General features: G+C 44.9%; 2 protein-coding genes across 2 annotated transcripts in view; one reads left to right on the forward strand and one right to left on the reverse strand.

Annotated features, from left to right (window-relative positions):
- Nucleotides 1–2988, forward strand: part of VAMP1 (vesicle associated membrane protein 1) — a 3850-nt gene extending 862 nt beyond the window's left edge. Inside the window, exons 2-5 of the mRNA XM_026054280.1 lie at nucleotides 308–428; nucleotides 663–821; nucleotides 1050–1101; nucleotides 1497–2988. Of these exons, the coding sequence (XP_025910065.1) occupies nucleotides 308–428; nucleotides 663–821; nucleotides 1050–1101; nucleotides 1497–1513 (349 nt within the window). The 3' untranslated portion in view covers nucleotides 1514–2988. The remainder of the gene's footprint in view (nucleotides 1–307; nucleotides 429–662; nucleotides 822–1049; nucleotides 1102–1496) is intronic.
- A 7631-nt stretch (nucleotides 2989–10619) lies between these two features.
- SCNN1A (sodium channel epithelial 1 alpha subunit) lies at nucleotides 10620–17781 on the reverse strand. Its single transcript, XM_026054302.1, has 13 exons — nucleotides 17762–17781; nucleotides 17220–17591; nucleotides 16528–16783; nucleotides 15475–15659; nucleotides 14550–14650; nucleotides 13701–13864; nucleotides 13287–13385; nucleotides 12999–13116; nucleotides 12697–12775; nucleotides 12313–12370; nucleotides 12085–12140; nucleotides 11403–11478; nucleotides 10620–11171 (listed from the first exon to the last, which is right to left on the reverse strand). Exons 1-13 carry the CDS (start codon nucleotides 17779–17781, stop codon nucleotides 10845–10847), a joined length of 1911 nt encoding a protein of 636 aa, XP_025910087.1. The 3' UTR covers nucleotides 10620–10844.
- Between the last annotated feature and the right edge of the window lie 9214 nt (nucleotides 17782–26995).

Below are 26995 nucleotides of genomic sequence, written 5' to 3' on the forward strand. Positions count from 1 at the left end.
GCAAGGGGAGGGGGGCACAGCTCGGACACCTCCCTCTAGGGAGGCTGATTGGCTACGAGGAGGAGACGGGGCGGTGAACGCCGGAGTTGATTTGCTGGTCTCAGCCCTCGGCCCTTTTTTCATTGGCTCGCTGCTTTGTGGGCGGGGCCTCAGCCGCTATATAAAGCGGGCGGGACGGGTGTGGCCGTTACCCACCTGTGGAGAGCGCGGCGGCGCCATGTGAGTGCGGGCGGGCGCGGGGCTCCCGGGCGCGCGGGGCCGGCGCCTCACGGGCTCCCCCGCGCCGCTCTGCCTCTCCCCTCCCCAGGTCCGAGGCGGCGCCGCAGCTCCCCGCCGAGGGGGCGGCCCCCGGCGGGCCCCCCGCCCGGCAGCCCTCCGCTGCCGTCGCTGACTACCGGCTGCAGCACGCGCAGGCCGAGGTGCAGGAGGTCAGTGGCGCGCTCGCTGCTGCCCGGGCTCTGTGCGCKCGGTCGGGGAGGGTGCGGGCTGGGGGGATGCGGAGCAGCCCCAGCCCTCCCAGCTGCGTGGAGAGAACGGCCCCTGGGCAGACTGGGGCGCAGCCCTTGGCAGTAACTCAGCATGAGGCAGAGGCCGGGGCCCCGCTTTTGTGTTAGCGAAGAAAGCTGAAAAAGTAACTGCTGACGTTCCCCGTCCTTCTGCAGGTGGTTGACATAATATGTGACAACATGGACAGAGTGATCAAACGGGATGTGAGGCTCTCGGAGCTGGACGACCGGGCGGATGCGCTCAAGGCTGGTGCTTCGGTGTTTGAAAGCAACGCGGCGCAGCTCAAGAGGAAGTACTGGTGGAAGAACTGCAAGGTGGGTGCCCTGGTGCCACGGCCCCTTCAGGTGGGGGAGACAGGACTAGTCTTTTGCTGGAGGACTCGGAGACCTGGGGCTTAATAACTGCTTCAGGGGCTGGGCTCTTCTCTGGAGGGGCTTGAGGCYGGGGCTGTCCTGCCTTCTGGGTGCTGACGGCTGTATCCTGGCTTTCAGGAACCTCTCAATCTGTGCTGAGTATTAACCTCTGGCAATATCTCTTCCCAGATGATGGTCATGATGGGAGTGATCTGTGCCATTCTGGTGGTGGTGATTGTAAGTAAGTATTAAAAAAAAAAAAGTGAGGGAGCCCTAACTCTAGAATACTCTGAACTTTCCTTTTTGGTTTTCCGTTTGGAGGGTCTTGGTTGCAGGTGGTAACTTCCAGCAGTACCATTTCTCTTTCCTAAGAAGGGAACTCATACACTTCCTGGGGAAATGGTATGCGTTCACCCAGTGGCAAAAGGAATTGGGTGAGGTGTGTGTATGGGGGGCAAACTATGTAGAAATGGCAAATTCTGTCTGCTGACTCGCATGAACCTCAGAGTGTGAGGGGCAGCCATCTTGGAGTGGAGGGTTTGGGTCGGATCCCTTCCTTGGTGGAGGYGTTGGAGGATCCCTGGTGTAACTTGCCCTCTTGTTCTCTCCTTCCCTTCCCCCCTCCCATGCCTCCAGTCTACCTCTGTACTTGAATGTATCCCCTTCAGTCTGCTCCCTACTGTCCYCTGTCACCTTGCCTGTCTCTTCTCTTTTTCCCCCAAAGTCTTTTCTTCCCCTCCACCTAGCTTCTTCATTGATTACTGGTTTATGTTTGTCCCTTGGTTAAGACTCTCAAATGTTGCTCTGAGCATGGGTTAGACTCTTCAACAGACTGCTGCTGTAAGAGCCCCTTGAGTGCTTAGATGGAAGGGAAGTAGAGGAAGAGTGGGCAGCTGTTGTTAGTTCTTTTCTGTAGAGAGCACACAGTTTGTTTTGGGTGTGAGCTTGTCATATAGTGCCTCTGTCAACTCTGGCAATATAAGAATGCCTTAATGCAGTGCCTTGAGAAGGATGAAGGACCTAAGYATATGAGATTCTTTAGCCTTCTGCCTAACGAGTGTGACTGAAACATTCATTTAGATTTCTCTTCTCGTGGAGAGATAAGCACTTAAATCATTTCTAGAACTTGCCTGACCTTAGGTTAAGATGATTTGCTTTCTTAAAATGGCTGTCCCGCATGTGTGGGAGCTTGTGCAATTACATTTAGTTGGTTATATGCACCTGAAGTAAACTAGACAGTAACAGAATTTATTTCAATTAAAATGTATGTGTGGGAGTAAAAACCACCYGCCAAGAGAAAGGAGGAAAGACGATAAGGAATATAATTTAAAAAGAAAAATGCTACTTTCTTCTATGCAGACATAAGCTAGSATTCTGTCTTTTCTGTCTTCTAGGTTTCTGGCAAAGTTTGGGATGGGGCAGAATAGGAGTAGGAATGGCAGTTTTGGTTTTGTGGTCTTGTCTTGCCTTACATGTTTGAGTCTGCCGGGTGATGGGTGGAGAGGGARGGAGCTAGAGGTGTTGCAGGTGAGACTGAGCAAGTTGCACTGTTTTCTTGAGAATGCCTTTGCTGTTCCTCCTACCTCAGAGCCCAACTTCCAGCAGGTGTTACAGGAAACTCGGAACAGCCAGGGGTTCAGAAGGAAAGGCTGCTYTGGGCGTGCACATCACAAAGCAGCATCAGGTGCTTCTGCTGGGCAGCTCAGATATCTGGCCTGTCAAACTGAAATTCTCCTGTTTGCTACAGCCTTTCTTGATCTGGGACCCATGGCGGTCTCTGGAAGTAAATTTAGTGCATGGAATGTAATGGTTTGCAGTCCCCCATCTTGTTCCCCCTTGGGATGAACAAGAAATGTGTATTATTTAAACCCGCTCTGAAAGGTGGCTGCCCTGTGCCATGTGCTGTAGGTGCCCCTGCCTGTGCAGAGCGGGGGATTGGGCTAGATGATCTCTAGAGGTCCCTTCCAACCCCAACCATTCTGTGGGTCTGTTGTCAGACCTGCAGTTAAGTGAGTTGTGTTCTTCATCAGTTTCTGCAGCCTTTCAGGGTTGTATGAGCCTCTCTGAACTGTGGCCTGCAATCTAGCCCAGAGAGCTAAATTTAGGAAGCTCTATCTCAGGTCTAGGATACASTGCTACCTGCCTAGGCTTAAGGGGATGTGGGGAGGCAGGAGAGAACATGGCTGGAGTTCCTGACTGGAAGGGACCCAAGATGGAAGGAGCGGATGCATTTTTTTCTTTTTTTTTTTTTTCTGGACATGTTGGAAAAGCCTTTTTCCCCTCAGGTAGCTGGGGAGGGGTAAGCTCTGCATGCTCACTTCATGCCCCAGCATTTCACCTGTGCTGAGTTCATCTCCATGCAATTCCATCCCCCTCTAACTCACATGAGGGCAGAGATGAAGATCTGGAGTGAAGCAGCCCTCATCCCCCGAGCACTTCTGTAAATCCCTGCGGAACTGAGATGTGGTGGATGGTCAGAAATGCATCTACTCAAGAGGAGCCAGGGCCTATTGTTCTACTTATTGCTGCTTGCCTTCAGGGTGTGTGCATATGAGCCAGGGGCCCTTCAGACCAGCAGTTCTGTGACTTGCTTGCAAGTGTTTGGTGGTGTGTTTCTCTGGTTCCTCTGGGGGTTGATGTCCATGTCCTACTAGGTTGTCTCTTCCATTTTCCTCCTGGGTGTTAGTTGTATGTTGCCTCTTCTACCTTTGCCTTTCTTCTGTGTCTCTATGTGTGTGGGAGGGCAGAAGTCACCAAGGCCCACCACGTGTGAAGTGAGGGGCTCCATCCTCTGCACTCCAGCCACTCACAGGGGGAGTGTTTTCACTTGTGAACACGACTGTGATCATCTGGCATGTTATAGTAATCAACTCATGTACCTTAAATAGTCTCAAAGAAATAAAATGTACCACCTTAGTGAGTCTGCCTGTTCTTTTGAGGGGGGAGGAAATGGACCATGGAGTACCAATTTGCTTGTGGATGTTTTTTTTAATTTTTCCATTCTTCCATACTACTTGCCCATCTGAAGTTCTGCACCTTAACATTGCACAGTTTTGCATTGCAGTGAAGCCAGTTGCRTACTGGAAGTATCACCAAGTCAGTCTAGAATGTAAGTCCATAATAAGATCTGGGGGCAGTAACTCTGGGTGGAAAGGCTACTTGATCACATGTCTCCCAGCCCCYGTTTGCACAGCCTGTGTTTAGTCCATGCAGCCCTTTCAGTTTCAGTAACCCATCCTCTGCACCTTCAACCATGAAATATTCTCCTCCTTTGGGGCTGAGAGGGAGGCTGGGAGATCTCCAGTCAAGATCAAAGTGGAGAGCTCCATGAGCATTGGCAGTGACTTAATGGAGAGGTGGTATAAAAACCTCTGACTGCCCCTCTCATTTTGCTTTGTTGTATACATGAAACTGAACAGTAAGGGGTAATATTCTTACCTAGTGCTTACCTTTTGAAAACTGAGTTGTTAGTGCCCCATTTTGTCTTGTCTAGACTGTCAATCAAAATTCATGGGGGTTGTGATGCTCTAGTGATCAACACATATTTTGGCAGAATCTTAAGCTGCAGTCTATGCMCCACCAAGACTATCAGGACAACATGGTCAATGGTGAAATTGGAACRATGGGGTAGTCTAAAGTTTTAAAAGATTAAAGTGATCTTGGSAATTAAGAATGTTTGGACTGTGTGGTGGGTTGAAATGTATTGTACAAGGCTCCAGCCCATGGTCTGCTGTCCCTAGCCCATCCTAAGGCTCTCCACAACCAGCTGCTCTGAAGGACAAGCCCAGGTACTAAACACACTGCCTCCTTCCTGGGAGGCTAGGAAGTGCCCTGGCATGAGGCAGACCTGCAATGAGGTGCACGTGGTTGATCGTACCTCCCTTGGTAAGGGTTTAAATTTCYATGTGTTGTTGGGATTGCTGTCTGTGAGAGGTGTTGTCCCTTAAAGCATCTGCATTGCTGCTGCGCCTGTTGAGTTCCCTATCCTGGACAGGTAAGGAGCCCTCAAAGCAAGGCTTGCCAGGGCTTTGGCAAAGGCTRATTTTTTAAATTAGCCTTAAATTGGAAATTCAAGCTCTGCCTTTAAATATGCAGCTGCTTGTGCAACTGCTCCCTTCTGAGGGGCTGTAACTGCTTTGAACTTTATGAAAAAAGCTTCAGCCGTACTGGATGTGTTAAAATCCTCAGACGTTTCTAGGCTCTGGCCTAGAGATTTCTGGCCTTCAGATTCCAATCAGAAACTATATATCAAAGGGTGTTCCATGCCTGGCAGTTTTCATCAAAAGCAATGGGCCAGATTCCTGTGCTTAGTTGCAGAGTCAACCAATGGTAGTGAGGAAAACACAAAACATAACACTCTGTGGGGGCTGGAAGCCTTAACTTGGTTAAGGGAGACAATAAAGATATATTTGTTTGCTTGGGGGGGGGGGAAACAATGGAGAAGTACAATTATTTGCCATCTTCAGGATCTAGCAGATTAGAATATAAGTTAAAAAAAAAAAAAAGTCATCCATGTCTATTGGATAATTGAATTGAGCTCAGAGTGTCCTTCCAAGGAGCACTGCAGAGAGTCTGGAAGCTGCAGAGTTACAGCACACAGCTGATGTCATGTGTGGTAATGCTGTCCCATCATTCAACTTGTTCACCCTGATTAACAGACAAAATAGATTTCAGTTGCCCTTAAAAGACAGCTGCAATAGTCCTCTCCCCCTTCCTCCCTCCCTCCCTCTAAAGGGAATTAAACAGTTATTCAGGATATCCTGATTTGCTCCTTCGGTTTCCAATATGAGCAACCTGTAAACATTTTCTTCAGTATACAAACCCTGTAGATAGTTATCTTGCAGTGACATCTCTGTCCTGATTTTCAGTCATCATCCATTTTCTGTGATATTTCTCTTGTTGCTTTAGAAATTCACAGCCTTCTATCTTTGTATTTATCCCTGTTTTTGTGTCATTCCCCAGCTCCTTTTCTCTTCCCTCATGCCTGCTGAAGACTTCTTTTSCAAGCTGCATAACTAGGCAGTTGTCCCTGTGCTTTCTAACCCTTGTGCAATGCTTTTCATACATTCCTTCATTATGACAATTCTTATCAGAAGCATTGCTTTTCTCTCTGCCAAATTGCTGACTCTCACACTCTTGAGGAACAGGTTTTCAACAGATAGCAGGATATACCTGCACATGACTCCTCTCTAGTTTTTTTCCTGCCTTCTCAGCAAGCCGATGCTCAATTTTCCTTCCAAGCCCACTAGAGTTGCATCTTTCCTGCTGGGTTGCTCTGTGTTGCCACAGTAAACTGGTGCTGTTCTTTCCACCTCTGAGCTGTGCATGGCCACTGAATTCTCCAAAAAGACTCCTCCACATTTCTTTAACTCGTTGAACACTCTTCTCTCTTTTGTGGGTTTATGGGCTTTCACAAACTTCACGCCCTTCCCTAGTCTTCTGAGGTTCTTGCTATCCTGTCCTTAAGCTTCCTTGTGTCCAGACACGCATACTTGTGTTGGTAATTCACCAGCAATCCTTTTCTTCCCACATGTTTGTTGCTGTTTGTTTTCCAGCTCCTTCTGTTAGGCACACTGTTCTCAGAGTATCTTGGTACCTCCTACTTAATTTTAATTATTTTTTAAATTTTCCTCCACTTTAATTATTCCCACATTCAACATTGTAGTGTCAATGCCCTTTACCAATAGTTCTGTAATTCTAAATTCTAATTCTTCTAAAAGGAGAAAAGAGCCTCTTTTCTTCTTTTYTTTTTATATATATTTTTTCCTCCAGTCTTGTCTTAAACCATCTTGTACACACACATTCTTAAGTGCTTCTTGCTGAAGGGGTCTGGCCCTTTCAAACTCCTCCTTCCTGGTTCTTCCCCAGAGCCTTTGGACAGCTGCAGATCCTCATTACCTCTGCTTCTTGGTGCCTACTGGCAATTCACAYGACTCTTCTCCAACAGATCCTTTCTCCCAGAAAGATGTCGTTTCCAGCACTCTGCACTTCCACACCCTTCTACATTGGTGTTGCTCTCCAGTTAAACTGTCTGCTTCCTAATCCTTCTCATTCCCTCCATATGCTCACATCTCATAGTTTCCAGCCTTTCCAAGCAAAATATGCCTTTTGCCACTAAARTAATACTTCTCTCTTTTGACAACTCATTCTTTTCTCAAAATATTCTCAGCCCTTTCTATATTTTCCCCTTGACTAAGCATTTGGTCCTTTCTTCTTACTATTCCCTACCTGCTTCAAACAACCACATTCCCCTCTTAGATTCCTTGTTTTTCTATACCTGTCCTTTTTTTTTTTTTTTTTTTTTTTTTCCCCCCCCCCCCTCCAAATCCTCTTGACTAACAAACCTTGCTTCCCTGGCAGTTATTTTGCCTTGGAAGCATTTGTGGCTTTCAAACTTCAGGGGCTTTCCTTAACCTCTGGATGCTTGTAGAGAGCTCTCTTCACTTCCCTGGTCCAGTCAAATGTCYTCTCCTCCTTGTGCATGTTCAGACCTTACCACCATTCCCTTTTACTGCAGTCTCTCCTAATAACAACCAAGTAACCCAAGTGAAGGTCACAGATAGGATTCCCTCTTTATTCTTCCCTTTTCCCCGTACTTCTRTTTCTCAAGTACCACTGCACTGTCTAACCTCTCTTCTTAGGATGAATTCAGAGGACCTGGGAACCTCTATCTCAGCAATTTCTCAAGCCCTCAGAATAACTTCACATTGTCCTGATAATTCCCTGACTGATTTTCTTCCAAATCCTCTTAAGCAGATATTTAAGGTAGGTTCTTAAAGTGCTTGGGCCCTTYACACCTATTCTACTGATTGTTCCTCAACCAGAAATAACCTGCAACTCTTTCCTACTTCAGCAGCTCCAAACACGTTCRTAATTATCTGCTATTATTTTTAAGTCTCTAATCACTCTTCCCTCTTCTCCCCTGATAATTCCCTAGCATCTTTATATAAATCTTACTCCTCTATGAAATGATTTTTCCTCTCCCAWACTTTCTTTCTCTCTTCAGTCTCTTATTTCTATTTCTCTGCATTCCACTGCATGACAGATGCTCCAAGAACACACATCTTTATTCAGTTGATCCTTGCAAATCCTCCACATCCTCCAAATAACTGCACTTCTCTCATACCTATTACTGCGAAGCATTTACATTCTCTCATCCTCCCTCAAAAAGCAAGCTTTCTCYCCTCCTTTGTATTTCACATTCTCAGTGAAACACTAACTTCTCATGAATTTAACTTTTACCCCAGCACTGCTGGACCTACTTCTCATTTTCAGACAGCCCCAAACCACTACACGTCTGTTGAGGTGGTGATTTGTGGTCTTGTCTGTCTACAGCAAATGTAGGGATGTTCCTGGGATGCTTATGTAGGCAAATGTAGGGATCTTCCTAATCACCTAAGTGTCCCAAGATGGCCATTTGTGCGCTGATACCTAGGTCAGGTAGGGGTAGTTTAATTAACAACTTGTAAAACAACATGTTTGTACAGCTGTTTATCTCTGTATTTACAGCTACTCAAGATGGGGGATTACTTTCTTCAAGTCCATCAATCAAAACCATTTTTTACATATTGACTTTTTTATAGAAAAGATAAATAATGTGGCATTGTTTATGCCACATCACTTCCTTCTCTGACTGCATATCTTTAAGAGGCTGAAGAGAATGTCATCTGTTTTTCGTAGTTATGTCTCTCATTAATCTTCCTTTAATTACCCACTTAACTCTGCATAATGCAGTTGGTCACATCTATTTTATGGTTATCACAAAGCACCTTGTCATGTGAGGAATCTTGTCTTCTTCCTTAGATATGCCAGAAGCATCTTGCTCAATATGAATTATCTTACATGATATACACCAGCTGTTTAGATGTTGCACCTGATCTTTATCTTTTCCTGATTTGGGGCTGGTCTGGTAAAACAAATGCCTTTACATGCCCAGTGAATAGCAGTGACTTTTCCTTATCTAGCTGTTAAAGCTCTACTGACACTTTTTTTTTCCCTCCACATTCACATGCCAACAACTTGCTACAGCTGCAGACTGTAGTACTGAATCCATGACTAGGAATTGGGCTGCAGGTGCAGCATTTCCTAATTGCTCTTTTTTTTTGACCAAAGTGATTTTGTGTTTCAGTTATGATTCCTAGTCATTAAACCTAACTTTTAATTTGCTTCTTGAATAGTGTGTTTCTGCTGAACTTAGAAGTCCCTAAATTAAGGCAATTTTGTGGTTTTACAGTTTCATTAAATACTTTCTTCTTCATTCTCCTGTAAAAACAAAGCGGATTTTTTTTCACGTTGAAATTTTTCCAGTAGAGGCCTCCCTCGGGAAATACATTCCTCCACATCTCTACATGGCAGTGGCTGAACTGCTTTCTAAACAAGAATGCCTAAAGCTTGTTTCTCCACAGACTTGCTAGGCTTTTGCTCCCAGTGGAGAAACATGCCTGCTCTTTCAAACATGGGGCATCAGCTGTAAATAGGGAGTTTCAGCACAGCACTGGGATAAAGTCTGAGGAACTATGGCCTTTGTAATAAAGAGTATACTCTGCATGTCTATGAGCCACAAAATAGCACTTTTTTGAAATGTATATTTTAGGTAACTTGCAAGSAGTGCAGTAGCAGGACCACAGGTATAGGTGTAACGTTTTAAAGGGAAGAATTAGGCATCAGCTTATGAAATGTAGTAAATAATCTTCAAAATTCCCAAGGATAGTGCATCTCCCTTGATATTTCACACTTCTGCAGTTTTTATGTCACAATTAACTAGATTCTAAATTCAAAGGGATTGTTTGCATTATGATTGGCTGTATGGATCCCAAATTAGTTCCTCACGAAAGGGCCATTACCACCATCTACATGTAAACTTTTTCCCGGTCTTGAATTGTCTATTTGGTTCTTTCTTAATACGACAAAGCTTTCCCTAAGAAGTTTTTAAATTAAATCTCCTAACGCTTCATAATCCTCAGTGGAACCCTTGTGGCTGAACCAAAGAAGGTTTGACTGAAGCAGAGTAAGGTATTGGTGATATGAATTATTTTAATACTCTTTTGCAGGTGTTCATGGGGCCTGTGATAGCAGAGTCACTGTTTGGGATTGAGCGTTTGCATCATCCTGTCAGAACTACTTTGTTCCCTTGGCCCCTAAACTCAGGGAGGGACAAGCTAATGTTGAGGTCAATTTATCCTGAACTGTTTGGCAAACAAGCAATTGGCTGAAAATACAAGTGTATGTTTTATCACAGGAAGCAGACTGATGCAGCGCTAAGAACCATACAGTCATCTTAAAAAGGCAGGCCTTATTCTGAGAGGATGTTTAGTCCTGACTTGAGAGTGGCAGCCAACTGTCAACCACCTACCCAAATATCATGTGTAATTTAGTTGGAGATTATGGCAGTGACTGTCCTCACTCAGGGCTGTATATGTAGCCTTTCCTCTGGGGAAGAAGGAGAGAAGACACAGCTTGTTCTTGGGATCAGAGCTGGCCATGAAGAAACAGGAAGCAGCAACTTGTTTCTAACCTTAGGGAAAGCTWGAGAAAGCGCAGCTTGCTGAGGGGTGAGGCCCACTGAGGCCTGCTCAGCCTCAATTCCTGTCCCTTTTCACACACAGAAGAGGCCAGCCACACCTGCCAAACCTCTTTAATTAATAACAGACAAGAACTGTGGCAGCATCTGTGTTACAGGGAAAAGAAAACATACGTGCACATGTAGATGAATGCAAACAAGGAGTGTAAGGAAACCAAGATGATCTCTTCCCCACACACAGACTAAATCGACTCTGAGCTCTGGTGATCCCCAGAGCAGTAATATTTTATGAGACTGTAGAATTCAGCTACAATAGCGAAAGCAACTAACCCATGGCCARCCACAGTGCTGTATTCTGCTACGATCCAGGCAGAGCATCATAGAAAGGAAATGCAGGTTCCACAGAGAATGTCTGTGCTCTGATCCAGTTGCCACCCATCTGCACTGTGGAATAAGCTACTCCCTCATTCATGTCCCATCTCGCGATCCCTGCTTGGCCCACACGGTTCCAGGCTGTTGTAAGATGGCAGCATGGTCACTACAGCCTCAACAGTGAAGCGATGTGGAGCACTGTGATCTGAGGTCTCATCTTGGAAAGCAGTGTTGTCCTGACTGCTTGGATGTGGCCCTGGTGGGGAATGTGTCTTGTGGGAACGGAGCCAGCGGAAGGACAAGATAAAAGTGATGGCAAGGAAATCCAGAATCAGCTCTGCAAGTTCCATCACAGAGAGTACAGAGGATCCAAACCAGAGACTCCACTGATTGCCAAGCTGGGACAGCAGAGTCACCACCTACAAGAGACAGAGCAAGGACAGTGAGAAAAAGCACCTGTTGGAGCCCTTTGCCTCCCTGCCCACTCCCAGGAGCAGCAGCCCCATGGCGCTGGGCGGATCTTCCCATCCTGCCACAGAGAAAGAGGCTGGACAGCAAGCAGTGCCTTTGGAAGGAATGCCCTCCAATTCAGAGGAACAGAGCTTGGTGGTGTAAGGTGGCCAGAGAGAGCAAGGTGGTGAAGTATGTACCGTGAAAGCTGGAGATTCCCCATTGGTCTTGTAATTCCATTCTTCAAAAAATATATTCACTTTTGCAACTCCATTCCTGCTAATGAAAGATGGAGCTGAGTAACCTGCAATCTCTGCATTTCTCTACCAGGCTTAATTATTTCTTTTGCCACCTTTTGCCTCCCATCTCCCTCTTATATACACCATATAGAGGCTTTTCCCTATTTCAGCAGTCTTCATTCAGCAGTCTAGTAAGACCAGTTCAGCCTACCTCAATATATAAGCTAGACTGGCTGCCTAACTCATGCGACAAAACAATTTTTGGCACATATAGGACATTTCGGAGACTTCTCTGTGAAATCCAGTATCTGTGGTGTCTTAAACCRGCAATAAGCAGAAGCTCCTGTATGGCTCTCCTTCCTGCCTTTACTGTGACTCCAAACCACACAACATTGGCCTGAAACTTACTATTTTCAGACTGGTAGCTGACCCTTTTCAGACTCTTCACTCGGATGTTCAGTCCTTGCTGAAGCCTCAGTTATTTCCACTCAGACTCAAATCCATGTCCTTGTCTTTAGATCCTTGAAGCCCCATGTGTAATCTCTTCCTAACAGTGGCTTAATCTGAATTCTGACCCGCTCACATGCAAATACCACTGCGACTATTTCTGTTTCTGATATGACCTCTGCTTACAAGCTCTCACCTCTTTGATGTGATATTGTATTTGTTCTGTTGTGAAAGCATGTAAAAAACCCAGTCCTGAAATGAAAGCGCAATAAATAAATAAATAAATAAATAAATAAATAAATAAATAAATAAAACATTACATGGTAACTGTCATCTTTTGCAGGATTAGTACTAGCTGAAGGAAGACTAAACTAGAGTTCTGAGCTGCACTGGGAGCCAGGACACGAGGACACCACCCCCTTACCTCTGAGACAGCAGAAGGCCAGCGAGAGTATCCAGCTGACAGCTGGTATTGTGTCATTCTGTAGGACAAGAGACTRTATTAGCTTCTAAGGCTGTAAGAGTCCACAAGGCCAAGTGTCTAACTCCCCAGGCATACTTGGAAACTCCCTCCCCTGCTGAAGTTCTACCCACTTCCCACTGAGATTCTGTACAGTTCTCAGGAGCTGACTCCAGAGGAACACTCATGAGGAACACACATATKCCTCAGCTGTTTTGGATTCCTGATGAGAGAAATATTGTTTAGGTTCACAGCTCAGCTATTGACTCAAGCTTCTGCCTTGGTCTGTGAATGTTTTCCAGCACATTTAAGGGCATGGTTTCTAGTCTATATGACTGATCAACTTACTTGCAAGGTTTCCGACATTTGTGGAAACAGCCCAGCACATCAGCTTTGAATTCAGCCAGGAGTTTGTAATAGCAGTACCCTGAGCAGCACAGAAAGTAAAACCAGATTAGCTCATCAGATCTATACAAAGAAAGGTAATATGCAACAGTGAGGGGAATCCAGAGAAGGTTCCTTTCAACAAGCTCAGAAGGACCAGAATGCTGAGCTTATTGAAGACAACGAGGAAAGGTACTTGGGGCATGAGGTGGAATAAATGAGGTGGAACTTTACTATATAATTCTTCCTGTCCTGTAAGCACTTACCCCAAGCTGTGTGCTTCATATAGTTACAGTACTTTGCTCCAGCAGGTAAAGGGTAGAAGTAATACGCACAGCCACAGCGGTCTACCATGTTGAGCTGAAAGCAGGAACGAATGCACACCTGGCGAGGCATGTGAGATGGAAAAGGCTCAACAAGGTTATCAATACAATTGCAATCTGTGTTATATTACACCACTAACAGTGTCCAGAAAACAGACAGACTTGGGGAGATTGAAACATCCTGGAAAAGTCGGGAAGTAAGCTGGCACCATGCCAGTGCTAATGAGTTACCTGTTCCGTGTAGCGAGAGGAGTACAGGTTTTGCACTGGCACATCACTGCCATCCTCTGTGCAATTGCTGTAACTGCCCCCAAGACGCACAGTCATCTCCTAGAATATCAAACGGTCATTATCCAAAAATGCCTGACACTTCGCTGTCCCCTTCTCACCCCCATGCCATCCACTGCTCATTCATCAATATGCACTCCCTATGCTTATCTCTGGATGCCAACTCCATGCTGCCCTCCCCCATTTCATTCTTCTGTAATAAATTCCAAACAAACGCTTCTCATCTAGTGCCATAAGCTGCTGTTCTTTTCCTCTTTTCAATCATGTGACTCTCTTTAAACCAGTCTAGTATATTAAACCACCCCTGTTCAAGTCCATATGCCCCCTCCACAGGTCTTACCTCTGCTCTGGCCTCACCTTTCTCATGCTGATGGAGGTCTCAATACCTGGACGCACATTGAAACCCCCATCATCCATGAAGGCTGGCTCATTCTGATCATGGACCATGACCCTAGCTCCTGTCACCGTGGACAACAGGGGGATGAAATCATGCTGTTCAGTGCGCACCACCAGAGAGAGACCTGAGGAAATGGCAGACGACAAGGGAGATCATGGCTGGCCCCAGTGGCGAATGTAAGAGAGAACAAAGTGAGTAAATTAGGTCAGTAAAAGGAAGAGAAACATCAATCAGGGCTGGATCTAAACTAGGCAGGAAKGAAGGGTGGCTGAAAAGAAGCCAGGGACAGGGATGGAGGCTCCAGAAGAGGCCAGAGAAAAGTGGATTTCTTAATTATGGCTTAGGAAAGGCAGAACGCAGCATGGAAAGTGTTTTCATGAAGAGATCCAGTGCTTGATAGGAGAAAAGTTTCAGAGCTCTTGGGAGGGCAAACACATTGGTTCCTGGAAATAAGTTACGTGGTAAAACAGGAGGTCAAGAGTAGGTTCATAGGAGCATGGCACCAGAGATGTCACAAAAGAGTTAAAGAAGGTCTGCAGCACAAGTCCAGAGCAAGTAGTGACTGTAAGGACCAGGTACTAATGGAAGAGACAGAGTTTGGTGGGACACGAGTGAGGGAGAGCCATGACCATGTGACAATCATGTTCACATGGGATTGAACAGAACTTGGACAAAAAAGAGCAGGGTTGCAATCTGTCACGACCAAGTACAGCAGGATGCCTGTAATTTCTTTGGTCACCCTTTTGGTCCCTTTTGGTGGACAAACAAAACCGAGCAGCCTTCCTCACCCACCAAAGAGTTTGTCTCACCATTATTGATCCCAGGCAGTGAGGATGTCCACAAGCTGCTTCTGTTGTCATTAAAGGTATAGCAGTTCCCATACAAGGGATGGTGGAAGTGGGTGTAATTCCTGAGATAGGGACATAAATATTCACATCAAGTGAGAAGGACTGTGAGGCAAATAGGAAGCACTATCCGAAAGGAACAATTCTGTTTTCCACCTGCACAGAGAGGGGCTTTACAGCAGATGGGCAGTGTTTGTTATGTAAACTAACCCTAAGGAGAAGAACAATTAAAAAAAACTGGAGGAAAAAAAAAAAAAAAAAAAAAAAAAAAAAAAAAAAAAAAAAAAAAAAAAAAGGGAATCCTGGAACTGGCAGGTTTGGACAGGTTTTAACATGAGGTTTTCCATGCTGCTATTTTTTCAGAGTGCAAATGGGTTTTAGCAGAACGGGCTATTTCTATATCACCTTCTTAATATTAACAAAGCTCTTCGCTCTTCCTACCTCTTTTCTTCCCTTGCAGATGGGTTTCATTTCACTGCCTCTTTGAGACTTTTTGACCACGTCAGCAGAGAAGTGGGATATGTTTTTTACTGTCATTACATAACATCTATCTTTTCTTCTCTTGTGTGTGGCTGGTATGTACCACTCCACCACTGAGAATCACTCAAAATTAAGAACAAAGAGACTTCTACCTTGGTGTTCTGTACCCACACTGGGGTCTGTAGAGAAAGAATAAGAGAATCTGTCCTCTGCGGCACAGGGCTCTGTGACTCTGCTGAGTACAACCCACTAAAAAGATTTAGAGATGTGATCTGAGATAATGGGAACTGAACAAAGAATGATTCCACTACAGAGAAGAGGTTCTCTAATGCAGGTGTCCTGAGTTTCCCTTGGACCTAGGCACAGAAGTGCTGTTAGGAAGAAAGGCAAGGGTATCTTCACCACTTACGCCTTGTCACATGTTGCTTCATTGAAGCGGCAAGAATAGATGAAATTCTCAAAGTCGGACTCATCCAGGGCTTTTGCATCAGGTATCTGTGCCAGGATATTGATATAGTGAAAGCTGTACCATTCTCGCACTGCATCTACTCCTGAGGAGTACGCCTGATGGAAACAATCGTTGTTTTCACTGCACTGGAAGAAAAGGAAGAGCTGTGTCAAGAAGCAATTCCCTAAGAAGGGAAGATAAGAGTGTATGACACTGGTGTTCCCTCAGCATACCAGTATGGAAGCAAATTAGTGTGGAAAAAACACTGTAACATTCTTGTGCTTGACCAATAGGCAGTCAATAGMAAGGGGGAAAGCAATCCCAGTGCAGCTCCTGACTGGAAGGGAAACACCAGGTCAATGAGCAAAGCTGAGTGAAACTCAGGAGACAGTAAACCACAGCAAGATGTGCAATGTGCACATAAATTCTATGTGGAATATAAACAGAGGCTTTAAATTCTTGTGTGGGAAGCCTTTCCTCGAGGGTGTGCCCAGACAAGATGAGTTTGTGATCCTGTGGGAACTCTAGTTAACTGGCAAGTGATTAGCTTCAGTCCTCCAGAGCCTTTGTAAATGCAAACACAGATACCCTAGGGCGGAGGCAGGAGAGCTGTTTCCCAGCAGCAAACACAGCCTGCATGGCCCACAGCCACCCAATACTTTTAATCTGTGATATTACTGGGCAACATTAAGGTTAGCATTTCATACACAGCTCTCCAAAGGCAACTGAAAGACTGATGTGGTCTTCAGGATGAATAAGGTTCCCCCACCCTATTTAGGAACTAATAGGCACTGAAAAGCGACAGTTTTCCTGGGGCCTGTATGGATGGGAACAGGAGTTGGGGGGTAGGACTGCACTGAGCAAAGGATTCAGCTCTACCTCAACCTGGCATTAGCAAAAGCCAGTACAGCTTAATCCAACCTCCACATGGGGAAGGGCATGGCCAAGGGTCTAACAGACAGTAGCTAGGCAGAGACCACAAAGAGTAAGATAGAAGGTATCCAGGATTCTCACCAGAACAAAGCCAATTTTCCAGTCATTCTTGTCCACTGATGGACTGTTCTCTGGCAAGCTGACCAAATTATCCCGTTTCTGCCTTCGCAGTGGATGACGCTGAACATGGTGGAGTAGACTCCTTGAACTACGTTTTCGTGTGGACAGGGCTGACCAGTGGCTTTGTGACAGGGACATGTTGTAGTCATAGAGGTCTAGTAGTGTCTGATGGGTGATCTGGTCCAGCTCATCTAGCTTCTTCCGGATAGCGCTGTATCTGAACAGGAAAAGAGAAAAACTTGCAAGGTTAAGGCTGGATACACATAGAAAGCTCTGGATAAGCCAACTGTGGCAAACAAAGTTTGCTGGGGTGGTTCAGGATGTCCCCACTGCCAGCTCTAAACCCAATCCCTTTGCTAGAAGCCACCATCCTCCTAGGAGGCAAATAAATGCACCTGTTTCTGCCCCACTGCAATACTCAGTACGGGCTCTTAATGCACACTGYCAAGCACAGCAATCTAAATTAATATGTCTTAGTGTGACATATCTTAGTGGACCCTGCAGCAGCAAAGGTCCATCAGTGGTTTCCATTCTACTAGCACTACTGCTGAATGAGATGCTCAAGGACCAGGTGGAAAAATTAAAAAAGAGAATATGCTTTTATCCTATGCAAGACTCAAGACACTTTACAGCTCCTGCAGTCTCTTTCCTACCTGTATGGATTGAGGGTGCACAGGGTCACAGCAGGGAAAGCCAGCCTGTCGGAGTTGAGGTTGAGGTTGAGGTTCACAGGGTAGCTGAAGTACTCCCTGTAGAGGATCCCGAACTGCCAGTACATTAAGCTGAAGGTGAGGAAGAAGAGAACGGACCAGAAGGCTGTCTTCATCTTATTCTTCTTGGAGCACACCAGGCGGATCGCCCCATGGATGGTCGTGTTGCTACAGAAGAACTGGAATAGCTCCTGGTAGGAACCGTAGAATTCGATGAGGCCCTCACGCTCATCTTCCTTGTGCTGCTGCTCRGCTTCCTGCTTGCACTCTCCCATTTTCTCTCCTTCTGGCATATTCCCTAATTTCATGGACCCATCCTGCAGCACAAACTCAGAATCAGTGAGGTGACCAGCCTCTGCATGGGCTGCGACGCCAGGCAGCCCTGCTGGGGCACAAGCGGACTCCACACCGCTGTCCTCCCCAAGCCCGGCCGCCTTCGCGCCCTCCTCTGCCAGCCCCTCGCCGGGTGCCCCCTCCGGGTGCTCCCCCTCGGCGCGGCGCCCATCTCGCCCATGCCCCCCGCCGGGGACACCAGGGCAGAGCCCGCGGCCGCTGCCCGCACCTGCGCCCCGCCGCCCATGGGGCCCGCGGCACCGGCGCCCGCCTCCGTGCCCATCGCTCGGGCTGCGCGGCGGCCACCTCGTCCGCAGCCTCTGCCGCTCGGCTCCGACTGGTTCCTTTCCAGTTCAAGCCAGCACCGCGCCCGGCTCCTGCCCGGCCAGCCTCTCCCCGCCCACCCCCCTCCTTCTCCTGCTCCTTCCCCTTCCCCCCCGTGCCGCTCCCGGGCAAGAAAAGCCTCTTTAAACTCTCCAGTGTCCGCGGCCGCGCGGGCCGGGCCGGGCCGGGCCCGGCGAGGTGACCTTGGCGCCGCCACGGGGGTCAAGGCAGGCCGGGTCCCCCGGGCCACGCTCTCCGTAGCACCTGCGAGCAGCCAGGTGGGGCCCCGGGAACACTGTGTCCTTCCTCCCCCTCCGCCTCCTCCTCCCCTGCCACCTCCAGCAGGGAGAGGTGATGCAGAGAGAAAGTTGGCAGCGGTGGTGCCAAGGGCAAGGCCAGTCCAGCACCGGCACCCGCAGAAGGACACGGAGCATGTGGGCGCTGCCTTGGTGCTTCGCGGTGGGGACTCCTGTGTAATCTCCAACTTCTGCTCCTCAGTGGCAAAGCTGAGGTAGATTCAGCATTTTGGATGAAGCCGCACGCGGAGCGGGGTCGGTGCAGAGAAGGTGCATAGGGGCTAGGTGATACGCATGAGGGACCCTTGCTGGTTCACTGACCAAAGAAATCTCTCATCTCCAGAAATATGCAGTCCAGCCATTCCTGGGAACGTGCTTCTCTAATCTCTGCCTGGGAATTAAAGAGTTCTTTCATTATCTGAAGCCCTGCTGTGTTTCCTCAGAGCACAGAAATGAACCCATAGCTGAATGTGATCAGGAATCTGTAAGAGAACCCTGCTATCAGAACCTTCTTCCTGATCCTCCCTCCAAATGGTTTTGACCCAACCTGTTTGGGGTTTTTGCTTCCTTCTTTCCTTTAGGAATACCTGTGTCAGGTTAGTCCTCCTTCAGATTCTTCAGTCCCTGCCCCTGAATGTTGCTGCTTATTTGGGTTAGGTCAGTGACTCAAAGTACACAACCATTTTTACCTCTTCATGTTGCAAAATACCATGCTCGAAGAGGGCAAGGAGTCCACCCATGAGGTGGCAGAAAGCAACAGAGTGCCAGGAAGAGCACCATGATAGCTACTCATTCTGTATCTGGAGCTACTGCACAGAGCCTTCCCCATGTCAGAAAGCAACGCAAAGCAAAAGCAGTATTTCTCTGTCATTCTAGAGTAAACTTTGTCTTGAGCCATTTGTTTTAGCCTTTCTTCATTGTGACAAGAACAGGCTCTTGGAACTGGGAGGGATGGGGAGGGCAAGGTAATGCTGCTTCAAATGTCTGTCACAACGCAGCTTCTTGTTAAAAAGGCCCTTTTGGGTTGGACCGATAGCCCCTTCAGCTCAGTATCTTGCCTTGGACAACCCCACTCAGGGAAAGCACGCCAACTTATCCTACCAGAGCTGTTGGCATATTTTATACCACACATGGAAAATCCCCGAAGATGCACATCAGCCTTTTGAGCCAGCCTTGTCATCTGTCACTTAAACTCCATGAATGTATCCACTGCATTAACAATTAAGACTCATCAACAGTTAGGCTTTTACCAGTATCGTTTAGGGTGCTGAAATCCAGTAGGCTCATAAGGAATCTCTTTAGGGCTCTTTGACTTAAAGTAATGTAATTTTCTGAAATGACTCAGCTCCTCTCACAGACCATCCTTCAAAACTGCCTCTGTCTTACTGGAAGTGTGCCATGAGAAAATTAATTTTGTTCTGGAAAATGGCCATTTGATACTCATTATCTTAATGGCACCAACAGAACAATTACAGTCAAAGATGGTACAGCTGACGTTCTATGACTTCTATAGTGCTTAAAAGTATTTTATACTGAGGATCTTTTGCAAATTAGTACAGAAACACATCACAGAAACACATCAATCCTTGTTTGTTTTGTTTTGTTTTGTTTGTTTGTTTGTTTGCTTTTTGGATGTGAGACAAAAGTACTTTACAGTTGTTTTGACTTGAGGAAGAAGTTTCTTTTGACTTGAGGAAGAAATAAAAAAACCCCCATAATATTCCAGCATCTGGAGTGATTTGTGTTTTAGTCAAATGACAGTCTAAATCAATTTTCTCAGGATGTCCATCATGCTGACAATTTCCATCATTGAGCTGCTTGGGAGAATTTTTGGTCTTAGACAGCTTGGACAATAGCAATTGATATTTAGGCTAAACATAAAACGTTAAATTTTGTATTTAGTTGTGTACATCATAAGTATTTATATTTATATATGTACACATATTTATTTTTCAGAAGACTTTTTCAATATATTTTTTCTTCTAAAGATTAAAAAAAAAATACTTGTTCACTCCTGCAGGTTTTCTTATTACTGTGTCAGCTGTTATTTAAGTGATTCCTTCTTCCTTCTGTCCCATGCTGGTGAGCTGCTCAGGCTGCAATGTGCTAGCTGCTGCTGCAGCCCTCATAGCCCTCATCAGCCCCTGAGATGAATTCCTGCCATTTCAGTCATACAAGTATCCTGGTTTGGTCATGAATTTGTCAAAATCCTAAAATTCCAGTGCTCATGTGGATRTGTCACTAATTGATTGCCAACTCACAACCTAATTCAAGATTTTGCCATCCCTTCAAGGTTTTTGATTATGCTTTCCTTTTCACTTATACATTCCCAGCTTTTGTTCTCTTTTTTACCCATGTATAGATGAATCATTTGAGTGACCATCCCCTGAGCAAGATTTTCCATCATAAATGTTACCATTTTCATCAGGCATACCTCATTGTAACAGAAGAAAGTGGCATGAGATTATTAATATCCTCATTGTGTGACATGAGATTATTAATATCCTCAGTGTTTACAGTTGGTATTTTAGATGATCAGATATACTTTTGTCTCCACATTCCCTGACCTCAAGAGACTTAACAATTGCCCATCCACAAGTACCTGGATCTATATCCTGTGTATTGGTCTGTTGAGGCAAATCACATCTGTAATCAGGTTTGCAGTGTCTACTTTATTTCTGACAAAACTTTCAATCCAATCACTGCTTCTGGAATGGGAAGCAATGTGTGGCTCTGGGCAGTGCTTCTTSTACCTTCACAAGCATGATGTGTGATTGCCTTTTATGGCTCCAGAGCAACCTTTAAGTAAGCATGAATCATTTTTTTTATAGAATCAAAATTGAAATGTGTCCTTACCAGGTATGTCTCTTATCTCCCCAGGTAGGAACATAACAACAGTGTGTAATGTACACAAAATTTTAAAATATAAGAAAGTTTTTATTATGTAACATGCAGCTATTGTGATATCATCCATACTTTATATCCTTCTTCTATAGATACCAAGTCTAATAAATCACATGGATTTTTTCAATTATTTGTGATATTTCAATTATCTGTGAGTAGTTTAATTCTTTTACATTTTCATATATGCAGTTCTGTTAGATAAAGCTTTTCCTTCTGCTGCAAAGTAGATGTCAATGATTATTTTGCGGTTACTTATAACTGATTGTGGAGCTTCTAGAGAGGGTCCAGCGGAGAGCAACAAAGATAATTAAGGGACTGGAACATCTCTCGTATGAGGAGAGACTGAGTGAGTTGGGCCTGTTTAGCTTGGAGAAGAGAAGGCTGAGAGGGGATCTGATTAATATGTGTAAGTTCATGAAGGGGGAATGTAGGGAGGAAGGGGCAAAGCTCTTCTCAGTAGTGGCCAGTGACAGGGCAAGGGGAAATGGGTGTAAGCTGAAACACAGGAAGCTATCCAAAGCCTATGATACATTAACCATGCCACTTTGTTTCTAAGTTGACTGCTGTGTCTGATATTAGAGACTGTCTTCTGTGATAAAATTTTTGAGGCTGTAGGTTGAGCTCTAGCAGCAGGACAGCAAGAAAATGTGTTTGCTGCAAAATCCCTAAGTACAGGGTCTTATATGGCTCTTTGGCTTTGTCAGACAAATCACCATCTCCTTAAATACTGATCTCAGCTAGTCCAGCTGCAGTAACACTGTGGAAGTAACCATGTGAAAATGCCTCATACTTAGCTAAGCCTGATGTCCATCTGAAAGCTGGGTGTGCTGCCTGACTGTTACAGCAGAGAGCAAAGCTAGAGGACTAGATATCAAAACCAGTGATTTCCCTATTTGTTTTGTCCTGAGGGGAAATTAATGAATGGAAAGATCAAGATAGAACTTGATCTATTTTATTTTTATTTTTTACTTTTTTTTTTTTTAGTTTTAGTTTTTTAGTTTTCCCCAAATGAAATCTTTATTTCCTCATTCTGGTCCTTAACAATGTAACTATTATAACAAGCAAACAAGCATATGACTCCCTAGGCCTGTGTCCCCACCCCTTTCATGATATCTTCTGCACTTTCCTAGAAGCTTGAAGCAGATGCAGCCACCTCAGACCAGTTTCTCTTCTGACATGTGCTGCTCCTGAGCCAGTAAGGATCACATGGTTGTACCTAGCCACCCTCTCCAAGCACACCACCACCCCTGCCACAGCGCAGCAGGTTCTTTTGCTTGCTGCACACAAACGCTAGCTGGTGCTCACTGGGCACTTTACTAGAGCTGACGTTAAGACAGTTTAGTTTACGATTACTTACTAGTTGATGTTTGCCTACACTTTTCATGCTTTCCACTTAAATCTCTAGGTACCCTCCTTACTCACTCCCGCTGCAGCGATTTCATTTAGCTTCTGTTTCTTGGCTCTGCTGCGATGATGATCCTCTCCTCTGGAAAACAGGCTGGCAATTATATTCTCCAAAATGGAACCCTGAGTAAATTAAGACTACAAAAAGGTCAGTTTATCTATAAATCTTTTATTTTCTTTGCCTTGAATATCAGAAGTCCTAACCAGATGTCTTGAAGGAACTCCTGCCATTGCGCCTTCACAAAAGGCAGAGCAAAAGACATTGTCACCCTTTCCCATCTCCTTTATAATAATTCAGCTGAGTTCAATTGATTTCTGTGCTTRACAGGATCTAAGCCTTCCCAGGCAATATGAATTATCAAAATATCTTAATCTAGCAGAAAGGAGGCTCCGGAATGGGTGATGGATCTGTTTCAAGATGTAGCTTGATAAAGTTAAGGATTAGATGTTAAAATATCTGTGGCTTTTTATTGCTGATTATAATGGATTATTCCAAAGCTYATCATTTGTAGGGCCTGGGGAAAAAAAAATCTGGATTCATACCTTCATTTTATTTTTTGCTTTTCATTCTTCTTTAAATCAGAAAAGGTTGGCCAATTAGAGATGGATCTTAATCAAGCCCTGTAACCACTTATCGTGATATTGAAAAGGGTGAGATTTCTTCACTGTAGTCATTGTTCTGTTCTGCTACCTCTTTTTGTAATTCAATGTCAAGACAGCAACCATATTTGTTAAGCAGATGTGTTTCTCTTATCACAAAGTTTACACTCCTTGGCAAATTTGGGATCAAGAAGGAATTTCCCTCAAGCAGGACTCCTGAGGAGGGGAGGGATTTTTTTTTTCTTTTTCTTTCCTTACAAATCCCCTGTCAGTAAAGAAACTCAAAGTTTTTGCAGCACAAAGCCTGATGTGGTGCTCTACATATTTATTAGGGGAGGTAATTGATCATTCATGCTAAGGACTTATCAGGATGTTGACATTTTGTGGGAGGGAGAAGAATGTGGATATGTGTAGAAGTACAAAACAAGATGAGAAAAAAAAGCAATACGTGAAGAAATCAATACTGATCAAGCATATGACTTCGAAATGTTTGAGAAAGGGGGAAAAATAACATTGAAAATAGGGGGAGGAGAGGAAGCTGAATGGAAAAAAAAAATAAATGAATTTAAAAGAACACAAAGAAAATAGTTCCATCCTTCCCCTGAACTGCACCTTGTGGTGAAAAAGCCTGCCTTGTCTAGTGGCTCTGCAAGGCATACTGAAAAGTTGTATAACTCCTAGAAGATGAGTCAGGACAGGAAATTTGGAGAACAGGAGGCAAACAGACTGAAGTTAGTCCACAAATTCTTACAGCAGTGACATTTTGCCTTTCCTTCCCTAACAGTCATTTTCCCATGCATTTTTTTCCCCTTACTGTTGTTGTTCTGTCCTATTTGGATCTCTCCTTGACAGCTTCTTCAGCTGTTCTTCATCATTGCTCCTTTGCTTCACTGACAGTCATTGCTTTGACTGAACACTTGTCAATGTCCCATACAGTCTCATTCCACTGCTCCTCACTCTAATCCCTATCCCTTTCTGCCACCTCCTGTTGTAATTCTGCACCACTCTACCAACCGTTTATGCTGYGCCAATGTTGGTATTGCCTCCTTACTTCTCACTGTTTCCCCAACTGATGTCTTCACCACTGTTAGCATCCTGCCCTACGCCTCTGGTTCTTTCCCATCTGCTCCTTCTCTTCCTCTCATTCTGCTTTAGCAGACCTGATCATCTTGACCTGCCCAGCATCCATGGTCTTTACCAACATGTATCACAACTGTTTTCTTTTGTCTGACCAAAAATGCAGAACCTTTTCTATTTTCATCTGTGTTGTCTGAATCTGCTCCTTATCACTTGCTTCATCCTTACTAAGTGGGCACAATTAAGAAGAATAGGATGAATATCTTTCATGTGTGATACTGAAAACATTGTTCAGTATGGTGAGGGAAGCCCCTAAAATGATATTTCAAGAAAAGCTAAAGTTGTTTACAAACAGAAAAATTGGAGAAGAATGTAAATGTTAGTAAGTTGCATGTAGATTGATAATATGTCACAAGAGGTAAGACTTCAAGGAACAGCCAGCAAGAAGAATCAAAAGTAATAGTGTATATTTCTTCAAAAATATCAGGAATCTGCTATTGTCAATGGGGCAAATTGATGATCAAGCTATAGAAGGAGCATATAGTAAAGATAAGAGGATTGCAGAAATCCTTGCTTCTGTGTTAAGCACAGCAGAAGGCAGATATTATTTTGGCAGAACCCATTCTTGTGGGGTTCATCACTGAACATGTCTGAAATGTCTGAAGACTGTGGGAAAGTCTATTCAGAACACTGACAAAATGAACATTAACAAGTTGCTAGGAGCAATGGCTTCTGTCCAGGGATTTTAAAAGAACTCAAGAATTAAATATCTGTATTACTCACAGTAGTGTGTAACCCATGCTTAAAGCCACCTTGGAACCTGAAGAAGGAAAGATAGTGAATATAATGGTGATTTTTAAAGGGTTTGAATGGGTTCAAAGGGAGAACAGACAACTTTMTGGGAAAGAACTGATACATCTGCCAGTATAAGGGAAGTGTGTGCTGTGATCCCACTCCTTAAGGAAGGGGATGCATACCTGGATTAATTTTGCCTGATGCAACTGGAGCCAGCTGTGGCCTGCAGAGTTGCTGGTTCTTGCTGTAAGACATGGAGAGCATTGTGGTCCAAGCATTTTGGTAGAGCTGCTGACGAAGGTGACAGCTTCAATCACAGAGGAATGAGTGTCAGCAGCAGCAGTGTTGCTGCTGGTGGTCCTCTCTTTTCTCTTCTCTTTCAGGAGCTTTAGGGACAGAGCGTAAGAGTCGSTCCTCATGTTGCAACCACTGCATTCCACTGGGGACATGGGTAGGGCAGGGCCTGATTCCTCTGCTCTCTGCTGCTGGAGAGAAGGAGAGCCTGAGGTGATGCAGTTCTGCTCTGCTCTGCTATGTCCGGCTCTGTGGATGTCACCCCTGTTTGACCACAGCTCTGCCACATGCAACCTGGGCTACCAGGGACCTTACCAGGAACTGCTGGCCCCGGAGTGGGGGCTCAGCCTGAAATCAGTCCTCTCCACTCTAGAGGAGCTTTTTGAGCTTCTTAGTTTGTATTTTATCTGGGGAGGGGGGGAATCTCTGCCATTTTTCAGCTTCTGCTCATCACTCACTGAAGGAAATGTATGTGAAACTGCTCTTCTGTGTGCTTGGAGAAGCAGTATTTTGAGCAGACCTAGGAGAACTATATTTGGCAGTGATAGGAGCTGGACTGACCTAAGATGACACCTCATGCTGAGGCATGGGTAGTGGAGTGGGAGATCTGCAGATAAGTTTTGTCTGGGAGCAAAGTTTGGAAGTGATTGCAAAAAAAAGCTGAAGACTTTGGGAAAAAGTCATAGTTTCTCTCCAGATAAAGAAGAAATCACTTTAAAAAAAATATCTATTTTTGAGTGGGGAGAGAACATAATATTACAAGGGATCGATAAGTTGGTTAATTTAATTTAACATTACAATTAAATATAACATAAAACATAATTTAACATTTCTCCTGTCATTGAGCTCTAGATAGAGTAGTCCAGAGGAACTGACCTTACCAAAATACTGGCAAAAGACTGGCGGTTTCTAAGAAATGCATAGCTATTGAATTAGCACTCTGCCCTTGACTAGCACTCTGCCYGCTTCACAGAGAAAAGCCCAGAGGCAAAGTTCCAGCATATATAGTTGTAAGATGACTTTCTCTAAGGAATGAGCTCTCCAGTAATTCAAAAGAAATATTTGATGTTTGTGGACTTTCAARGTGATGCAGCCTTATCTGCGTGTGAGTCATTTCACTGTCTGGGTGTGTGAACCACCTGACTGAACAGATCCAACAATGAGCTGTAATGCCAAGCTCTTGAGATGGAGCTTGATGCTTTAAATTTCTGGTTTGGAAGTAATGTGTGGTAGGAAAGCACTAGACTTAAATGACTATCTATCATCACCTGGGGGACCTAAGAAAGCGCGATTTTAGCATTGAATTATTCCCATACATTAAACTCTCCATTCTAGTCCACTAGAGGACAAGGATAACTGGCGGAATTTGAAGCTTCTCAGCCTGAGTATGTGGTATTTAGGTGGGAACAAGCTTCTTAAAGGTCAGCTTTCCTTTCTGTAGGGAGATGTAATCTGGACTTTATTTGAAGACCTTGAAAGCTAGTCTACTGTTTTCAGTGAGGGGAAGCTAGAGCATTAGGTGTCCCTCCTTGAGCAGGCATCCTTGGGCTAGATGATCTCTAGAGGTTCCTTCCAAATTCAACCATTCTGTGATTTATCCTTGCTAAGTATATTGTTAAGTATTGTTAAGTATATTACAACTTGTTAAGTAAGTATATTACAACTTACTTTATTTTGAACATGCATAAATTT

The sequence above is a fragment of the Nothoprocta perdicaria genome, unplaced genomic scaffold, assembly GCF_003342845.1.
Source record: "Nothoprocta perdicaria isolate Ctin4 unplaced genomic scaffold, notPer1 scaffold_120, whole genome shotgun sequence".
Lineage (NCBI taxonomy): Eukaryota > Metazoa > Chordata > Aves > Tinamiformes > Tinamidae > Nothoprocta > Nothoprocta perdicaria.